We start from the raw sequence: 21,342 nt of genomic DNA, 5'->3' as shown, positions 1-21,342 counted from the left end.
TGGAGGCCGAAATCTGTTCTAAAACATATGAAGGTGTTGAAGTCCTGAAGCGACATCTTTTCGATCGTCTGCGGTGGGTTGTTGAACTCGAAGACGAACAAGTTGAAGTTGAATAGTGATTTATCACTATCATATTCAAAGTTATTGATGTTTTGACGTAGAACTACGTCTATCAGGAAGTTCGGTTACGTAGGGGTGTAAAATGATAATCTGAAACGGAAAAGGGGACGAAATCTGTCGCTTTTTTAGTGTTTTACGGTTGACAACTAAAAATTTCTAATATTTTTCTACTGATGTCAAAAAAGATGGAAGATCTTGAAAAAAAAAAAATGGATTCATTTTCCATAAAGATACGAGAATAAAAAATGAACATTAACGGCCTTCCGACGAAGCTTTCTTATGATGTCGAAACAAGAGCGTTTTACAGCTTCACGTCGACTTTTTGAATTTATCTTTTGATTCTGTCAATCAACTGTTTGCAGTTCGTTGATCACCAGTTATTTTTGCACCAAAGGTAGTTAAAATTCCAAAGCAAAGAATGATTTATTGGGTTGTTTATTTAGGGAGGAGTCGAGTGGTTGTTCAGGAACGTTTGTATGTTTTCTTACGTACCGTGATGATATTTTATTTGGCCAAAACACATACTTTTCATCGGTAATTTTGCCGAAAATGTTGTGCAGTTCATGAACAATGCACTTGCGGAATGCTCCATGTTTCGACGCCATTTTGAGCAGAACTGGGCATGTATAAAAAAAAACAAGAAATACTGGCATAAAGAGGAGAGAGCTTGCATATACATACTCCCATTTTGCTCTGAGCGTGTTTGTTGTAGAGTAAGAGAGCCTTCAAATTCCAGATTTTTAGTTCCCACCCAACAAAATTTCTGCGTTCTTGCAGCAATCGATTGAAAAATTATCCACGTATCCACCCAAATGCTGAAAATTGTAATTTTAATATTCGAACTATTGTACTATTGACAATAGTAAAATCTTGTTGAACCCAGATTTCGATTGATCTGAACGGTCGTTTAATGCTAACCCTCACTAACAAGGTCGAAAGAAAATAATACCTTGTTAAACGGGAAAGCTCTATTTGGGCTATATAATTGCTTGCTTCAACTTTTGGGGTTAAAGTCCCTCTATAATAAATCAATTAATCAACCCAATTAGTTTAGCCACTAGGACGGTCCCAACTAAGTCGCAGCGGGTAGCAGCAGTAGCGGCAGCGAGTATTGGCAGCGTCAGCGGGAGGTGCAGTGGCATCACTTGTAAAAAGCTGTCTTTGTGGGGTAGCGGTGGCCACACTGGCTGGCACTTTCTCGCGTGAGCACTCTGCCATATTTTGGAAACAAACAAACGGGGATGTTGTTAATTAAAATTTGTCGGCCGTCAAATTTTCAGTGTGAAAACAGTTTTCCACTGTGTTATGTCAAAAGTGGTTCATTCCCACTGTCAGGGTTAGCACAGAGATGCGATCAGCATCGATATTAGGTTGAACAACGAATTGTTTTTTAAAAGACAAATTGAATACTTAATAGAAGAGGTAATATTTAAGCTTACCAGGTAACAGTTATAAAATAAACCCGAATTTGAATGAAATATTGAAGTAGTATCTTTTTGTAATATGCTAGCAGTGTCATACCATAATAAAGGATATGTCACAATAATAATGTGATGATTTCATTCCAATCCTTATTTTGATACTCAATTCACTCTCCCAGCTCGAAAATTTCTAAGTCTCAGAAACTCGATTTTTTATATTTTTTGTCGAGCTAACTCCAGATCTCGACATTTTTTTTAAAGAAATTTTTCATCAAAAAAAAAATTCGGTATCGACAATTTCATGAATTACTACTACCTGGCATTAAATTCATCGGTCAAAAAGTTGATACTTTGACCGCTTTGAGACACGTGGTCCTGATGTTCGATCGAGCTGAAATTTTGCATGTGGGCTTTTTTCGAGAAAACGAAACTTTTGAGCCCTACCGCTAAACGATATTCGAAGGTCAATTTTTTGCCGTACATCTCATTGACACGCTAGTATATAGAATAATAATTTTTAACCCCTGTCCCAATTTACCAAGGCCTGCGTGGCCCTTTCTAATGGGCTTCGTGATGCTTTATACCAGCACTGTTTTAGATTTAGGGGCACAGTTATCATTAGAGGGAAGCTACGCTACGAGTGTTAACATTTTCCAAAATCAGACGTGGCGAGGGAAGTGGTTATATTAAATCAAACAGCTGTTGCTCAACGTCTGCTCTGGGGGAGATAAACATTGAGGTGATACCAAGTTCGTTACCTTGCAGTGCCATTTGACATGTAACAAGTTCGATGGTCATTTTTACTTAAGGGGCTTTCCTTATCTGTCCGAGGTACTTTATTATATTTTTTGAAGGTTAAAAAAGCGGAACAGAGAAATACTTATTGCAATTATTTAAAACTATGTTTGGACGCGGAAACATTTATTTTATTTTTGATAAAAAAACAAAAAAAAATGACGGATTTATCAATCGTCTTGGTAGCTTTTGTTACATTGACGTCAATGATTACAAAAAAAATATTGAAAAATATTGAATTGAGCTATTCATATAAAATAACATTTGTTGTAAAGATAATTAAAATACGCAACTTAAACTTTTATTTGGGTCTTCAAAACATAAATTTTTTTTTTCGAAAAAAGCACAAAAATAAAGCATTAACTGGACAACAAAATAAAAAAGTGAGCTCCAAATGCTCAAACCGGAAAAAAAAGATTATAGCTAGTCAACCATTCCTATGGAATTCTGGTCCCCTTAGCTTTTACCAAAACACGTCATCTTACGTAAGAGTAAGAGTTTCAACGTTATGTTAAGGAGAAAACTCATTTAAGCCTCTGAAAAAAGTTAGTGGCTAGGAGCACCAAAATTCACAGCAATGGTTGAATTGCTATCGTCTTTCATTTTTTTCCGGTTTGAGCTTTTGGGGTGCACCTGTGTTGACCAGTGTTATTGAATGTTATTTTATTTTATATTTATTTTAGACAGTTTTGGACAAAATTAGGTATATGATTATATGCAGAAGACACTTCGGAATATAAGTATATTTTTGGTATTTGTTAGAAATAAAGGCCAAAATTGTGCACACCGTTTAAGTTACTAGCGACAAGCCACCGCCATGCAGACAGATCATGGACCATGGAAATGCCAAGTATTGTAAGCCGCAGTTGATCACTCCGGTGTGAGAAAAGGCGCTCCTATTGCTTGAGATTTTTACATAACTAGTATTCATGCAATTCTTGCTAATTTTTTAGTGTTTGACAAAATAAAACCTAAATTAATCCACCTAGCGGTCAGACTCAGCCTTTCTCATTCAAACTTATGATTTGTAAAAATAGATTTACATAAATAATTAAATCCAATAATGATATTTAAATTCACTCTTTGGGTCCTAAAATTTTGATGTTGTAATTGAAGTATAAAATATGAAATTTGACGTAATGTTAGTGCATAAGAAATAGCGAAATAAAAGAAATTACTGTTAATTTCGAACAATTTAATCACGAGCGAAACCGGGAACGTTGATGATATATTTATTGATCAAAGCACGTATAGTGTTCAATTGTCTTTGAATTTCTTCTCTTTCCAAAACTTTTGAACAGCGTATAAAATTGTTATGAAGTTTGTTATTTGTAAGTTTGAGATATGACTCGTTTGTATGACTCTAGTTAAGTTCAAATAAGTCGTGTAATACTTTAGATAATAGACTTTCGTTGTTTTAACAATTTAATACATAACGGTTGCTTAAGTTTGATCACAATTAAATGAAAAGGGAACGTATAGGGTAACCAAACTTTGAAACCACGTGTTCAATCGTAATTCATCAGTGAGTGAGTCCAAGTAGTCTTCGGAATATGTTTCTTTTCATAGCTGGATTTCAGATTTTTAAACATAACAGGCAAAGTAATAATCCGTTTGCAAAAAAAAATCGATAGGGTCTTATGGGGCAGCAAGACTTTCCATATGACACTGATTTTATGAAAATCGGTCCAGCCATCTCTGAGAAACATGAGTGACATTAAATAGTCTCCAGAACACGTTTCTTCATAAAATTCAAAAGTTAAGGGTTTTATAGGTAGCCCGTTGTCGAACTGAGTCGAATGATATCATATATATATATATATATATATATATATATATATATATATATATATATATATATATATATATATATATATATATATATATATATATATATATATATATATATATATATATATATATATATATATATATATATATATATATATATATATATATATATATATATGATTTCTAGGAGAAGGGCAAAAAATGAAATGATAGAAATGACTTTTTATTTCAATTTCAATTCTGAGCAAGGCCGCAAACATTGAAATAGTACAATATCAAATTTAAATGATGTTAAGGCCACATATTTTGATCGTAGCTATAGTTTTAAACAGTCTGCTGGTTACGTCTCTTTCTATAACTTTCAAACCACATGTTTAAACATTATGAAATTCATTGTTTAAGGGTTTAAAAGCCCATTAATTTGAATTCAACTATGTTCGTAGCTTCTGAGATATAAGAGCGATTTTTACATTCTGACGCCAAAAACAAAAGTTTGATTACAATGAAATTCAATAGCAACCTAAGCGGCAAATAGACCCTCCATTTGACACCAAGATAGAAAGAATCGATCAGACCATCTCGGAGAAAAGTGAGTGCGAAAAAAAAGTGCACATACACACGTACACACCCACACACAAACATATACACCTATACATGCATACATGCAGATAGAAAATTCGTCGAACTGAGTCGAGTAGTATATGACATTTGGCCATTTTGATCACTTTTCTACCTTTTGATCAGCCAGTGATCGTTAGGAGAAAGTCAATATGTTTACTTTCATTATGTGATTACAATGAAATTCAATAGCAACCTATGGGGCAACTAGACCTTTCATTTGACACTAGTTTTGTGAAAATCGGTTCAGCCATCTCTGAGAAAAATAAGTGAGTTTAAACAACCTCAGGATAACTTTTCTTTACATAACTTTTGAACCATATGTTAAATCATTACGAAATTCAAAAGTTAAGGGTTCTGGAGACAGCCCGATCATTTGAAATCAATTTTATTAAAATCGGTTGTGTGGTTTCTGAGATATTGATGTTTCGTGATTTTTACATTTTGATACATAACCTCAAAACTAAAAATCCAATTACAATGAAATTCAATAGCAACCTATGGCGCAACTAGACCTTTCATTTGCAATAAATTTTATGAAAATCGGTCCAGCCATCTCTGAGAAAAGTGAGTGAGAAAAAAAGTTGCACATACACACACACACACACACACACACACACACACACACATACACACATACATACATACAGAAAATGCTCAGTTCGTCGAAAGAAGTCGAGTGGTATATGACATTCGGCCATTGAGACCACTTTTATACCTTTGGTTTTTCCAGTGATTGCTATACCTTTCTAGGAGAAAGGCAAAAAGACTTTCAGTATTTTTGCCTTTCTCCTAGAAAGGTATAGCAATCACTTGCAAAACCGAAGATATAAAAGTGCTCCAAAGGGCCGAATGGCATATATCACTCGACTCGAGCATTTTCTGTATGTGTGTGTGTGTATGTGTGTATGTGTGTGTGTGTGTGTGTGTTTGTGTGTTTGTGTGTGTGTGTGTGTGTGTGTGTGTGTGTGTGTGTGTGTGTGTGTATGTGCAGATTTCTATTCTCACTCACTTTTCTCAGAGATGGCTGGACCGATTTTCATGAAATTAATTGCAAATGAAGGGTCTTGTTGTCCCATAAGACCCTATTAAATTTTATTGTAATCGGATTTATAGTTTAGAGGTTATGTATCAAAATGTAAAAATCATGAAACATCATTATCTCTAAAACCACACAACCGATTTGAGCAAAATTGGTTTCAAATGAACGGGCTCTCTGAAAAACCCTTAACTTTTGAATTTTATAAAGATTGAGCTAGTGGTTCAAAAGTTACGAAAAGAAACGTGTTCTGAAGACTGTTTAATCTCACTCATGTTTCTCAGAGATGGCTGGACCGATTTTCATTAAGTCAGTGTCGAATGGAAGGTCTAATTGTCCCATAAGACCCTATTGATTTGTTTTGCAGTCGGACTATTACTTTGCCTGTTATGTTTAAAAATGTGAAATCCAGCTATGAAAAGGAACATATTCCGACGACTACTTGGACTCACTCACTTTTCTCAGAGATGGCTGAACCGATTTCCACAAAATTAGTTTCAATTGATAAGTATAGCTGCCTTATAACACCCTATTGAATTTTACTGTAATCGAACTGTAACTTCGTCTGTAATGTACCGAAATGTGAAAATCACGAAACTTCATTATCTCAGAAACTACACAACCGAATTGATCAACATTAATATCAGACAAGTGGACTAGTTAAGCGTTAACTGATGAATTATGATTGAACACGTGGTTTCAAAGTTTGGCTGCCCTATACGTTCCCATTTCATTTTATTATAATCGAACTTAAGTAATCGTTATGAAATTGTTAATAAAACAACGAAAGTCTATTATCTCAAAGATTACATGACTTATTTGAACATAACTAGTGTCATACGTACGAGCCATCTCTCAAACTTACAATTAACAAATTTCATAACAATTTGTTATGTGGCTCAAAAGTTATGGAAAGAAAAGAAATTCAAAAACTATTTAAAACGATACCTGCTTTGATCGATATTTGTGATTTGTGATAATTTAAAGTGGTCCCCGTGGTTCTGTGGTTAGCGATGTCGGTCGGCTAGCTCTCCCACACGGTTGTGATATCGGGTTCGATTCCCGATCATGTCGAGGATCTTTTCGAGCTGAAAAGCACTGTGCCGAAAACAATATCGATAACGAATTCTCTCAACTAATCTAGTTGATCGAGACCGCATTAGCCCCCCAGGCCAGCGTGCGATATTGTTTTTATATAATTTGAATGTGGTATCGTACTATTTGAACGTTCCAAATTCGTTGATTCCTTGCGATGTGTTTAAAGTCTGAAAATGCACGGAGAATCGGCCATAGGATATGATCAAAGTCAAATAACAAATCGTTTGAAATGATTGGTTTTATCGAAATGACAACATTCTCGACTTTTGGCTTCTGTACATCGCCTTAATTCTGAATTTATTCATATTGGGTGGTATTCGGTCATTTTCAGCAGATTTTCTGGCATCAATCTGACACCGGAAATACTCATATTGGGAGGTATTTAGTTATTTTGGTTGTTTTCCAGAAATTAGAAGTGGTCGTCTTTAAATTCAAAATGGTGTCCAGCGTCAATGTTTGGTTTCTATGCAACATCTCGATATCCATATTGAGTATTATTTGGTCATTTTCGACTGTTTCCTAGAAGTTGCCATTAAGCCATTCAAAATGGTGCCTGATTGGTTATTTTAGGATGTTTTTCACAAACCGGAAGTCACCGTCTTGGATTTCACAATGGTATTTAAGATAATTTCTGACATCTGAGCGTCATTCTGATTGAAGAAACACCCATATTGAGTGTTATTCGATCATTTTCGGCTGTTTCCCAGGAACCGGAAGTCGCCAACCTAGAATCCAAAATGGGGTCTGTGATCGAATTCAGCTGTTGTGTATCATTCTAGTTCCGGAGATACTCTTGTTTGGCGGAAATCGGCCATTTTTGGCTGTTTTCCAGAAACCAGAAGTTGCCATCTTAGAATTCAAAATGGTGTCTGAAGTCAATTTTTAGCTTCTTGCAACATTCTGGCCCCGGAGATACTCATATTGGGTGGTATTTGGTCATTTTCAGCTGTTTTTCAGAAACCGGAAGTCGCCATCTTAGAATTCAAAATGGTATCTGTGGTCGATTTGAGCTCCTGTGTATTATTCTAGATCCGGATATTATTATATTAGGTGGAAATCGGCCATTTTCGGCTGTTTTCCAGAAACCGTATGTTGCCATCTTACAATCCAAAATGTTACCTGAGGTCAATTATGGAACATATTTGTTGCCACTGAAAACTTTCAATCACCAAATATGGTTCCATTTAGTTGATTAGTTCGCGAGATGTGCAGAAATTTGTGCAGAAATATGTGCTTCCAGAAGAGGGACATATTTGTTAACTCTCGAAACATTCTCATACCAAATTTGGTTGTATTTTCTTGATTGTTTCTTGAGCTGTGCGAAAATTGTGTTTTATTTGTATGGTACCTCTCCCTCATAGAAAAGGGAGGGGTGTCAAACCATTATGCACATATTTGTTACCTCTAAAAATATTCACCTGCCAAATTTGGTCCCATTCAGTTGGTCAGTTCTCAGGATGTGCAGAAATTTGTGTTTCATTTGTATGGCATCCTTCCCTTCCGAAAGAAGGAGGGGTGTCAAAACATTATGAACATATTTTTACCACTAAAAACATTTACCTGCCAAAATTGGTTCCATTTAGTAGATTAGTTTTCGAGATGGGCAGAAATTTGTGTTTCATTTGTATGGGACCCTCCCTTCCAGAAGAGGGAGGGGTCTCAAACTATCATAGGAACCTTTATCGGCACCAAAAACCCCTACATACAAAGTTTCACGCCGATCGGTTCGGTAGTTTTCGAGCCTATATGGATCAGACAGACAGACAGACCGGACTGAATTTTTATATGTATAGATTACAACATCAATTTTTAGAACCCCTAAAGTGAATATACATTTATTGGATTGAAGCGTTCATGTAAATCTATTTTTACAAATAATTAGTTTGAATGAGAAAGGCTGGGTCTGACCGCTAGGTGGATTGATTTAGGTTTTTTTACAATGAAATCAACATGCTGCAATACGCAAAGTTTTTGAATTTGTTCGATTTGCACCATTTCTCGCTGTTGTTATAACTGTCTTTTTGACCGAAATCACAATATAATAACAGTCAAACAATGCATATAACCCTAACACAAATATGGTTGCGTGGAAAGATATTTATAGAAATCCAGTTTCATGAGAAACACAATACATAACTATCATTTTTTTATTACCACGTTAATAATAAAGTTATAGTGTAATCAAAATAAGGCACACTAGACTGCATTAATTTTCCGGTACAACTTACATCTCATATTGACCATACGACCATTGCAATCATATGGTATAAGATCTAAAATCTACACCTTTTTTTTTTTATTGAATATAAATATAAGTTCGTGTTACAATTATATAGTACAAAAATACAGTTACAGTTCTTAAGCTATGACAAGTCGAATTTTTCGACCAATAACATCAACAAATATTTAGGGAATTCCCGAATTCCGCGTTGAACATTTTCCTTTTATTCCATCTTATTTCTCGGATTTCTTTTTTAAATACAAATAGCGATGGTTCCAAACCCCTTAAATTGAATGAAATTGCTTTAGCCGTTAACCACAAAGCAGCTTTCCTTTTCTTCGCAGTAGCTGGAATAACATATTGCAGAATGACTTCTGAATCGCTTATATTTAATTTCATCCTTTGACGAACCATGTTGGTACACCAGTCCCAAACCATTTTAGCTTTAGGACAAAGCTTTAATCGATGCTCGTTAGTGTCATTTAAACCACATTTTCCACAAATTGTACTATTAAGATGACCAATGTTGTAGGCCATCAACTTTTCTTTATTTGCCACCAGATCATTGACGAACAAAAATAATTCGGCGCGATCATTAAATGGTAAAAATTTAGAACTTATGTTTTCCCATATATTTTCCCAATCAAGTGGCAATTTTGTTTCACTTGCTGGAATCTGTCTGTTTTTGTCAATAAAATACTCATACCTAAGATGGGTGGTATTAAGATTATAGTTTTCTTTTAAATAAACACCTTCAGTCAACCACTCACGAGCGTTGCGTGAAATCTTGTTACGGATATTATCGTTCAACAAGTAATGCTCTTCCATATTACTTTCATTAGTAAAGAAAATATTTTGTAGAAATAATGACTTTGCTTTAGCTTCTGGGTCAACTAACCGTAGCCCACCTTTTTTAAAATCCAAGTATAGTTGGTTCCTATTTAATTTAAATATTAGACTAGTCCAAACGAATTTTCCACAAGCTGATTTGATTTGCCCGAGATGTTGGTTTGATGGTGGGATTATTTGAGCCACATACCACAATTTGGATAACACAAAGGTGTTCAAAACTATGCTACTTTCTATGGTATTAAGCTGACGAACGTTATGAAGTTTCATTACGGCTTTAATATTTGTCACTAACCTTCCGTAATTAGCATTAACCATTGAGCTCCATGTTTTTTGAAATATTTCCCCTAGAATTTTTAAAGTTTCAACTTCACATATGCGTTGTGGACCTACATTAGGATTATTCAAACGTAGAAAACTAGACTTGTGGTAATTTAAACGGATCTGGGCCACTAAACCATAAGATTCAAGGATCGAAAACAAGATATCAAATTCAGCATTATTTTTAACGAAAACAACAATATCGTCAGCATAAGCAAATACATTTATGAACTTGTCATAAACAAGTACACTTGGTATGCTGTCAGCTATTTGTCTTAATAAAGGCTCTATGTACAAAACAAAGAGCACCATACTCATAGGACATCCTTGTCGAACAGAGCAATTAATTTTTATTTCTTGCGAAAGAAATCCATTAATTAAAATTTGAGATGATGCACTTCTATAAATAGTTTGTATACAATTAATAAAAGCCTGAGGAAAATTAAACTTATTTAGCACCTTCCACAAATAGTCGTGATTTACCCTATCGTAAGCTTTATTTAAGTCTAAACTGACAATGCAGCCTTTAAATCGTTTTGTTTCGCAAGTTCTTGTTATTAATCTTCTAAGGTCCTTTAAATTGTTTCCACAAGACTGCTTAGGTACACAAGCAGTTTGCCCTGGACCAAGCAATTTTTCGAGAAAGTTCTTGATACGTTCAGCAAGCAGTTTCATAAACAATTTGTAGTCACAGTTAAGTAAATTAATTGGACGGTAATCGTCAAAGCTCGATCTATTGGAGCTGCTTTTAGGAATAAGCGTTATAATTCCATCGGAAAAATTTTTGGGAAGTATAACTGTTCCATCTAAAATATGAATTAAAAATTTGAACTAAGTCGTCCTTGTAGCAGTCAAAATTTTTAAGGTACAGCTCATAGGTGAGCCCGTCTGGTCCAGGAGACTTCTTTTTAGAGCAACGTAGTAAAACAGATTTTAATTCTTCGTCGGAGAATCGCCTCATTAAATTTTCCTGGTCATCATCTGTTAAATGCCTATTTATGTAATTCAAAGAGTCCTCGGTGGATGAACTGTTCGCACCGGTTTCGGTTGACTGGAAAACACGCGTAAAATGCTCGAAAGCGAGCCTTCGTAGTTCCACGGAATCAGTTACGATAGTATTTCCATTTCGAATTTTAAAATTCCCACGTTTTTCTAACCGTTTTACCTTTCATTTTAATTTGTAAAACTGGAATTTTCTAACAGCAAACAAATTGATAAAAAATACAACGTTTGTCTGCTTTTGATATGAATAAGTCTAAAAAAATATTTTCGCTCGCGGATAATGTATTCAGTTTGCGAAGCCAAACACGTGGGCAAAGGTAGACATAGAAACCCTCTACTCTATATATCATTTGATAGCGATAACATGCTCGTGGCGGCAGCAGGTAGCGACGAACAGCGACACAGTAACACATACACACGTGCAGGTTAATCCGCGTTAGCGTTGTAAGGAACGGGGTCGAGTAAACAAGGTCAGTTGTACGATTGTTCCTAATACTTCACCAAGCATAACGAAAATCTGTGAACTTTAATTAGACAATTTTCTTCGTCCGTTTTCGTTTTCCTTTGCGGCTTCTTCAGTGCTTAGGTAAACAGTTAACTTTGACGTAGTTTCGATTTAATATGTCAATGATTTCATTACCAAGAACTTCTTTTTAAAAGTTACTCTTCAAGAAATATAAAAATGGACGAGTCCCCTCACACCCGGTGTCTCGCTCTAATACTCGTTATTCGAAAGCTAATTTTTTTGAATAAGTTTCTTCCACCAAAGACACCGTGACTATGTCTCATATCAGATGTTTTGCCTATGACGTTTAGGTATAAGTTACTGTTGCTATGAGCTACATGATTTTCATAACTTTATTTATCCTGATGAATTCCATAATCACGTCTCGAGCAGCCGGGTTACTAACCGAATTCAACCAATTTTTTTCTAAAATATATTCTGACATTCATTAATATGATTTGTAGTCACAAACCGCCAGCTCTATGTATGAATTCCAAAAGAGCTATTCCTGTAAAGGAGTCTGAAGGCTTTTTCTCATTTTTTGTTTGCTATTAAGTGTTCTTGATTCCTGTCAATTTAAATTTGATTTTGTTCCCTGAAATCAATTTGGTTGTATTTTAGTTATAGTACTTCACATTTTTCCTTGGCAATTTTCATTAATTACGAAGTACAAAAACACAAAATCCAACTTTTTTACCCCCTCTTCCTCATATGTGACAAAACACGAGTAACGCTACAAAAAATACTTCAAAACTGAAATTCGAATTACTTTTTAACTTATATTATTGTGTTTATTTGTTTATTTTAAAACACGCTTGAAAGAATTCTATTTACTTTCTTCATTTCATTAGCGGCCAGTTCGAGAGACGATCAACACTTAGGCCTTGAAAATACCAGCCGAATCACAAAGCAAACGTTTTTTTTGCATTTCAACAATGCCAGCGGTGATTCAAGCGAGCGAGAATTTTTTTTTTGAACGCGACAGCATTCACAGAATGGAAAGTTCCAAGAGCGAAGATATTATGGAAAAAACTTATTTAGGTCTTTGAAGAAGTTATCTTTGCTAGGGGCATCAAAAATCACAAGAATAGTCAATAAGCTTCAATCTATCTTTTTTCCAGTTTGAGCGTGGCTTTGCTCTAATGACTGAATCATGGAATAACTTTTCTCGGTGGGTCAAAGACTGGACTCTCGAAGTCCAGTCCAGTTGTGCTACAGTGCGTTATTATTCACACTATATTCCGTAACAGATGTTTCGTTTTTGTCGTCTAGCTACACAGTATTGTTGCTGTGAGCAACAGGTTTACCATAAATTCGCTTCTAAATTACTTTTTTTTTACCTGTGTCTTGAAATATGAGTTCCAAACCCGCGGGGTGTGTGAATTAGCATTCGATTTTAGCATAAGTTTTTTCGACGATGCGATTTGAACCCATCGCCACCGTCTGGTTTTGAATATAATCTTGTGGTGTCTACGTGACAGCTGACTGATCAACGTTACTAACCTGGAGCAACCGATTTTTTGTGTATAATATCCGGATCTAGGCAAGGATTTGGAAAGATCTACTCCTGCAAAGGAATCTAACAGCTTTTCAAACCACCTTTTTACTATATGTGTGTTTCCAATTTGTGTCAATTTTAATTTTTTTTTTATAATTTTCAGTTAAACCTTCAAAGTATCAAAAAGCGCGGAATTTAAAATGTCAAAAATAGAAAACAAAAACGGGAAAATCATGAAAAGTGTATATAAGCTGGAAAGAACTTTCGAAAGTTGAACAGGCGAAAAAAATCCAGCCATATTACTTACCTTGCAATCCAAATTTCCTCTAGGTACCTATTTGGAAGGTATTTGGAACTGTTCTGACTCCTGGTTTCATCCGGTTTTTCGTCTTTTTTTGTCCTAACACAAACGAATTTCTGAATATTTTTGGCTGTTTGTTTGTTAGCAACATTCCACGTTATGTACAAAGTGAACAAAAAAATCAAGAATCAAAAAACCTTATCACGTTGTTTGCACATGATTATATTCAAAGCTCAACTCAATATCTCTGTCTCAATCTACGGCACGTTTTTTGCACAAAACCGTGACTTGTCTGATCCTGTTGCATTGTTAAGATGTTTTTTGGAGTTCAGCTCGGAACCGGTTGTCGTACGCTTGTCAGGCGTCGTGAATCGAATTCCTGATAATCTCATTCCTAATTCACGTGAGATTTCGCTGTCTGTCTAGACTCTAGTTCATACCAGTTATCAGCAAAAAACAACGAAATTTTTTTGACGAAAATAAAATCATTATATTTTTTTGTATCGTTTCTAGATTCAGATTATTCCGTGCCATCCATGCAAGTACTGTCATCACACACTACGGCTAAGTGAAGTGCTCGTCCTGTACGCCAAAAAAAAACACATTCGGGTGACAAGTTAATTATCGCACTTCAACAAGCGCTGGTGGTCCTGTTGAGATCGTTCGTTCTCTTTTTTGCTTGGACACCGTCAACAAAGTCACCATGTCCGCCGAGCTAGCGGCCAACATCGACATTACCACGATCAAAGATGAGGACCTGCTCCGGAAACTGGTAAGTGTTCGGTAAATATTTACTTACTCGTGTGCATATGCTCTACCTACTTGCGTTGCAAATTTCTGTCTGCGGCACGCGACACAATATGAAACGATTGTGGGTGTTCGGATGAATAATTGTTTATAACTATTCTTGATATGATGAGTTTGTGCTACATGTTTTGCGCCATGTTAGCGTATAATTTATTCGCTTCATATTTGGGTAGAGTGACACTCTCGGAAAAAGATCGCAAATAACAAAATAGGACGTCCTTGAGCGGCACTCTTAGTTACCAACTTCTTACATGCAACAAATACTGATCAATCTGCGGCGTAAAAACCAACCGACGGACGGAAACAAGTTCAGTTTTTGTAATACATTTCAACTGTTTTTTTTTATACGTTGAGCGATGCTTGGTCGATTCCCTTATAAGGAATATGGTTTGCCTTCCATTCGCGACGACTGGCGCGGCGCCGCGTCACGTCATCGTTGATTACTCCAGGTCCTAATGAGCTGACTATCGTGTTCTTGGTGCTGAACTCCAAGCAGATGTCAGGGACGTTACCGCGTCGTTTATGTGCTGTCTCGATATATGAAAAAAATACAGGAACTCAATGGAGTAACTTTCCTACTCCATCAATTTGTAAGTTTTATGATACAATGCATCAATTGAATGGGCCGCATTTTGCGGTAGAACAGAACAGTAAACCGACGGCAGCAGAAGGCCCGCCGTTAATAGACGCTGAATCAGATATAGTAGCAGTGTAGAAAAGGCTTTTTCTATACCGATTTAATAGCACTCGGGTGCTCACCCCCAACTGCATTACACGGTCAGACTCGCAGAGCCACACTACTGACCACGGAGCGCAGTGGTTAAATATGGTAATCGGGTACTGCACCGCGTAATCGACGGCGTCATCGATATGTAGGACCCGAGACGCCACGCAAATTGACGTTCCGAATGAGGTTGCGCGGTGCGAGCAATATGCTCAGCTCATTGTACTATTGAATTAATGTGTTGTGGTATGCTGATGGATGGATGGCCAGCCAGAAGTCACCGGCTGGAAGGATTATTCAACATGTGATATTTTTTACCATAAATTGATACATGATCTAATAAACAAAAGCGAATGGCATACGTGTAACCGCGCATAAATGGATACCGCACATAGCGATATTTGACCAAAAAAACTGGCCTAATCTGTGGCATCCAAAATATATGGTTTTCATTATTTTGGATTGATTTCAGTTGAAACAAACCCTTATGGTGTCCCGGCATCCATCGTCGCTTTATCACTTACATTAAACTGTTATTTTAGGAGTTATTCTTCAATTAATTGGTCAGTTTAAAAATGCGTTTAGGTGACATAAAAAATTGAAATTGAAAAATATATATTATATAAATATTATATACCTTTTTCGGGAGATAACCTATAAGATAACTAGAACGTTTTGCATTATTTCAAATGTTGAATGCATAAAAAAATCATAGATTATTTAAAAAAAAGTGATTTTGAAAGCCGATTTCATTATTTTGTAACCTTCCCTGCAAGTCCCGTCGGAATTTTTTTCACCAACGGAAAGGTCAAATGCTACCTATTTAATATATTCACAAATTTGCAAAACGATTAATTCTGAGGTAAACATCTACTCTCAACTTGTAGCCATAAAATCGGTAACAAAAAATGTCGGATTTGATTCTTAGCAAAACAAACATTGGAAAAAATGATTTGGAGAATTGCTCAGTTTATCAGTTTTTTCATTCACAATTTCTTGTTTCGATTGACGTTTCGATGAAACGTAGGATATACAAGATGCATCATTTGACAAATAACAGTAATATACATGCGTAGAGGGACGATTAATGAGGTAGATGGGGTTGAGGCTACTTTTATGTTTGGGGGGATTGATTGAAAAGAATTTTCGATTGATTTTGTTTTTATTCTTTCACGCGGAGGGGGTGTACCATGACATGACAAACTTTTCCTAGTTGGGGCCATAAATGTGTGACAAAACGTGATAATGACGTCACCTTATTTTATACTATTATACAATGAAGAAATGACATCGTAAATGTATTCTTCCATACAAGAAGTTGCTTTCAATTTTCTCACTCGCGTGCGAGGTCTTCACGGAAACTCTTTCTCGATTGTTTATTGTTCAGTAAAACTATAAAAGGAGACCGAATGACCATATCTGTTATATCCCGCGAAATTGTTAGAAGAATAATCGCCAGTGATACAAAATCATTAATTCGAATGAATATGAGATTTACTGGATTAAATAAGTTTCGCTTATGATTATAGGAACTGTGGTTTTAGCATGTGATACTTAAAATTAAAACTAATGTGGTCCCCTTGGTTAGCGATGTCGGTCGGCTAGCTCTCCCTCACGGTAGTGATATCGGGTTCGATTCCCGGTCAGGTCGAGGATCTTTTCGAGCTGGAAATTTTCTCGACTCAGCATTGGGGAACGGTGTATCGTTGTACTTACCCAGTCAACATTTTCATATGTATAATAATGTTTTGATTCCAATATCCGCACTCATATATATCATACAAATTCGCAATTGATGCGCAAAAACAGCATATACGTACTATTTTGGAGGCGATATACGTACTGAGTAATAATGAATATGCAATCGATATACGTATTTATATACGATAATATCCGATAGAAAGTGATTTGTTTCACACTGTCTTACAACTCTGAGTCTACAATCGTAAATCGGTAAGACTCCACCATGATATACAATTAAAGATGAATTTCTACGCATGATAAAAAGCGTGTTATACGATTTCGACTTCGTTGAACTACATTTGCGATAGTTTTCATGCATAGATATACGATTTGTGGTTGACTGGGTATCCTTCAACATGCAAAATGTGCCGAAAACAATATCGATAACGAATTCTGTCAACTAATCTAGTTGATCGAGACCGCAATGGCGTGCGCCAGGCTTTTTTACTTAAAATTAATAGAAATCATTAGGGTAAAGGGTGGACGGAATCGAATTGCATCATTTCCAAATGGCTGTAACTCATTGGGTATTTTCTATTGACCATTTGGGTGAAATTTGTTCAATGTGTTTTGTTGACACTGCGTAAGTTGCACTCAGCTGCTAGTGTAATCGTTGCGAATATGGAGTCGGAAGAACAGAAAAGGCGTAAAAAAAGTTAAAGGATATGTGCTTGAGTGTACAAACGTAGGCTTGACGTGGGACTATGGTGGGTGTAAAGATTTAATTCTGCAATAGCCATAGTATATAACACACACCAAACGTACAAATACCATACACAATAATCTATGAACACTTCACAAAAAAACACATAAACCATAGCATACAAGCTAATAGGAAGAATAATTAACTTGTTGTCTATAAAAGTATTCTGTCATAAATAAATTTACCTCGGATGAATACATTTTTGCACACACATGTTATACACACATACACGGTATACACACACACGCTATATACACGCTACTCACACACACACGCTACTCACACACACATACGCTACTCACACACACACACACACACGCATGGGCTACTCACACACACATACACACGCTAACGCTACTCTGTTACGTATTGAGTAACTTCTACTACAATTTCTCGTACGTTTTCGCGACTCGAATACTTGCCCGCTCTGGGTCGTCACTTTTGGTCTCCTGGTGGATAATTCACTGGGCGGACTTTCAACCCACCTATGGTCACTGAGTGAAAATTTAACGAATATTTCAAGCAGAAACAAGCAAAGAACTTAGAAAAAACAGTTAAATTTCGTTACTAGACCAGACATGTTTATTTTAAACTGTTTGTATTAAACACTATTGTTAGTAAGTGGGGTAAATTTTACTTGCGCATATTGATGAAAAATCGTTGCTTCAGCACACCGCGTGCTGTTGGCTGCTGGGCTGGTTGGTCGACTGAAGGAATGCGAGGGGGCTCCGGAACGATGATCGATGCTCGTTGTTGAAGTTGTCTCCGTGATGCAACGGACGCAGCGGCGTCCCGCTTCAGGTACAGGAAATCTCGGATTTTCAGCCAGTCTTGGCCTGATGACGAACGGCCGATGATTGCTGGATTTACTGGCGAATATTGGCCTAATGACGAGCAGCCAATTCACCGGAGGAGTTGCGGGCACGATGAATTTCTTCCCACCGGTTGGTTGCATAGGCTTGATGTCCCAAAATGGCGTAAAAGTACCGCCAACGAACGAAATGGCGTTTTCGAGCACACACGACACTAACTTTGTCGAATAACTTGCCTTGGTTGGCCACACACAACTTACACCTCCGGGTGAAATATTATCAAGAGAGCGAGAGTCTGTTGTCCGCCCCCTTTTATCCCTTAACAGTCCGCTTTCCATCGCAGACCCTCCCTGCCTCGCATCGCACCGCCCTGTCCTTCTCGCCGTATCAGAGTTTAAGGGTTTACAATTTTTTTATCGTTTTTGTTTGGGTTGGTGTCAGGGTTGAATATAGAATTTTATTCTAATTTTAGAACACATGCATTTTGTTTTGTATACTAACGCTTGTTTCGTTTTACCAATACATATTTTATTTTAAATTTAGTTACATGAAAATTTATTTAATAGATTTTTAGCATCATATTTTTTTTTTAATTACGAGAAACGCAAATTTATATATATATAATATTAAAGAGAAAAAAATGACGTTTGACCAAATGAATCGAATATTTACAAACCTTAACTCTAATGACACCACCCGTGGCTATTAAGCAAAAATTAAACATAACTCAAACATAAAACTATGGAGCGTTGACAAATAATTCTAGCTTAAACATTTACTGACAACAATTTTTACACTTAAACTATTAACAATATAAATACATGTAACGATCTAGCCGACCCAGTGACCAAAGGATTATATTGTGACCGTTGCAAAAATTGCGTCACAATTTTCCCGGAACCGGATAAAAAAAAACTGGAAGTTTTTTTTTTTCGAGTATCGACTTCTGATGCGACTACTTCTCTCTTAGCGTCTGTGCAATTTGTGGGATGATTTTTCATGGCAATCAGAGGATCTCTTTCCCACCTATTGTAAGATGCTAAGACAGTGAGCCTGTCCACCTTCAGTCAGCGTCAGATGCGACTACTTCTCTTCCAGTTTCAGTGCAATTTCAGGGATGATTTTTCTGAAGGCCAGAGGAGCTCTTTCCCATTAATTGTGTGATACTAGAATAGTGAGCCTGTCCATCCTCCTCAGATGCGACTACTTTTCCTTCAGTTCCAGCTCCATTCGTGAGATGATTTTTCCGTAGGCCAGAGGAGCTCTTTCTCACGAATCGCCTGATCCTAAAGCAGTGAGCCTGTCCATCCTCCTCAGATGCGACTACTTCCTCTGCAGTACCAGTACTACTCGTTGAATGATTTGTCCGAAGGCCAGAGGAGCTCTTTCCAACGAGTTGTATTGGGCACTACAGCGGTGAGCCTGGCCACCCAAATACTCTATCCGAGAAGTGTCAAAATCAGAATCAATCAAAACTCTCCAACTATCAGTATAAATGGTTTAATTCGTTTCGAATCTAGCAGTTGCGTCAGATAACCGCCTTTCCCGTCGCCGCTCATCATGTTGAGTAGAAATGCCAAACAGTACCGTTTTACCTTACTCAATTTAATTACAACTAAACATCATTTGTTTTTTTCTATCTCTTTTGTCGCAAACTTTATTTTATTTGGACCACATTATTAATTATTGTTTTAATCCTATCTCGCTCACGCGGTCTCATGTCATTCATATTATTCCACATTCCTATATCGCATTCAACACTACGTTCGCCATTATATCATTCATCTCATTCATTCTCTTTTTCCATTTACACTTCACACCCAAAACCACTTCCACTTGTTCACTCATTCATCTCATTCATTCTTCTACACACACACACAACAACCTTATTCTCTCTTTCACACAAATACACTTTCCAACCGAAACTAGTAACCTATTTGTTGTTGTGCAGATATTATGCTAGGGCGCCCTATAATTATTATTTTTATTATTATTCGTATCAGAAACATGATACACAATGTGATCTAGTTCACTCTTCACGAGCTTCAAAACTCCCTCAACTAATGAGGAAAAAAGCAGAAGTACGCAGAATGTTACTATTCACAAATGAGAGTGCATAGTCGACTTGGCTGCGTACGTGCGCAGACTACCTCATAGTCAAACACAACCTACCATAGTCGACTAAATGTTATCTGGTACTGTCAAAATTTTCTCAACATGAATCTCGACTCGATCTACAAACGTGGTTACTCGCTCCAGCAAAGAACGGAGCGAAAAGAAATTTTGGTAAGTATAACTGCATAATAGTTAGTTTTTTTTCTTTTTTGTAGGGTTAAACGAATAAAGGATCCAAAACAAGTACCGAAAATTGGATGGATGAAGCAATGACGGCAAACTAAGCGTAGAGGAAAATCTAATTTTCACCAAGAAACCAAGAATACACGATGATGGCAGTGCGGGTGTGTGTTTGTTTGTTTTTTTTTTTTTTTTTGACACGGAGAACATATTCGCGAAGTTTTTCGAGTCAACCGGGTTTCAAATGTACCGCTGGCCAAACGCCGAGACTTTTTCCGGTCAGATCCTCTAACTCATAGGAGGAAGAGCCTAGCTTTGCCTTCACTCGGCACGGTAGATACTGTGGCCCGTACTTCGAGTTATAATTATTCGCTGCGCTGGACGGTTTCATATTTTTACGATATACCAACTGTCCTTCAACGAACGATTTCGCGAACCGGCGGCTGCGTAAATTGTACCGATGCTGAGATGATGCATGTGCCTTATCAAGATTTTTGCGTACGGTCTCGAAGATGCGATTAAACATTTTCTCACGACGTTCGTGCAGTTGCTCGGGAGTTAATTTTTCGTTAGTGCGTTCTAGTTTGTGGTCGATTCCCGCTTCGAAAAATTCATGTCCGTGTGTTATAAAAAACGGAGTGAAACTTGTCGAAGTATGCACACTAGTGTTAAGTGCCAT

General features: G+C 36.7%; 1 protein-coding gene across 8 annotated transcripts in view; it reads left to right on the top strand.

The window, feature by feature from the left end:
* Window positions 1–21,342, top strand: part of LOC129718538 (titin-like) — a 219,263-nt gene that overhangs the window by 67,264 nt on the left and 130,657 nt on the right. For all 8 annotated transcript variants that reach the window (XM_055669404.1, XM_055669406.1, XM_055669405.1 and 5 more), the window contains exon 2: window positions 14,093–14,351. In XM_055669404.1, the coding sequence (XP_055525379.1) occupies window positions 14,283–14,351 (69 nt within the window). In that variant the 5' untranslated portion in view covers window positions 14,093–14,282. The remainder of the gene's footprint in view (window positions 1–14,092; window positions 14,352–21,342) is intronic.

The sequence above is a fragment of the Wyeomyia smithii genome, chromosome 1 (assembly GCF_029784165.1).
Source record: "Wyeomyia smithii strain HCP4-BCI-WySm-NY-G18 chromosome 1, ASM2978416v1, whole genome shotgun sequence".
Classification (NCBI taxonomy): Eukaryota; Metazoa; Arthropoda; class Insecta; order Diptera; family Culicidae; genus Wyeomyia; species Wyeomyia smithii.
This window is presented reverse-complemented; position numbering and strand designations above follow the sequence as displayed.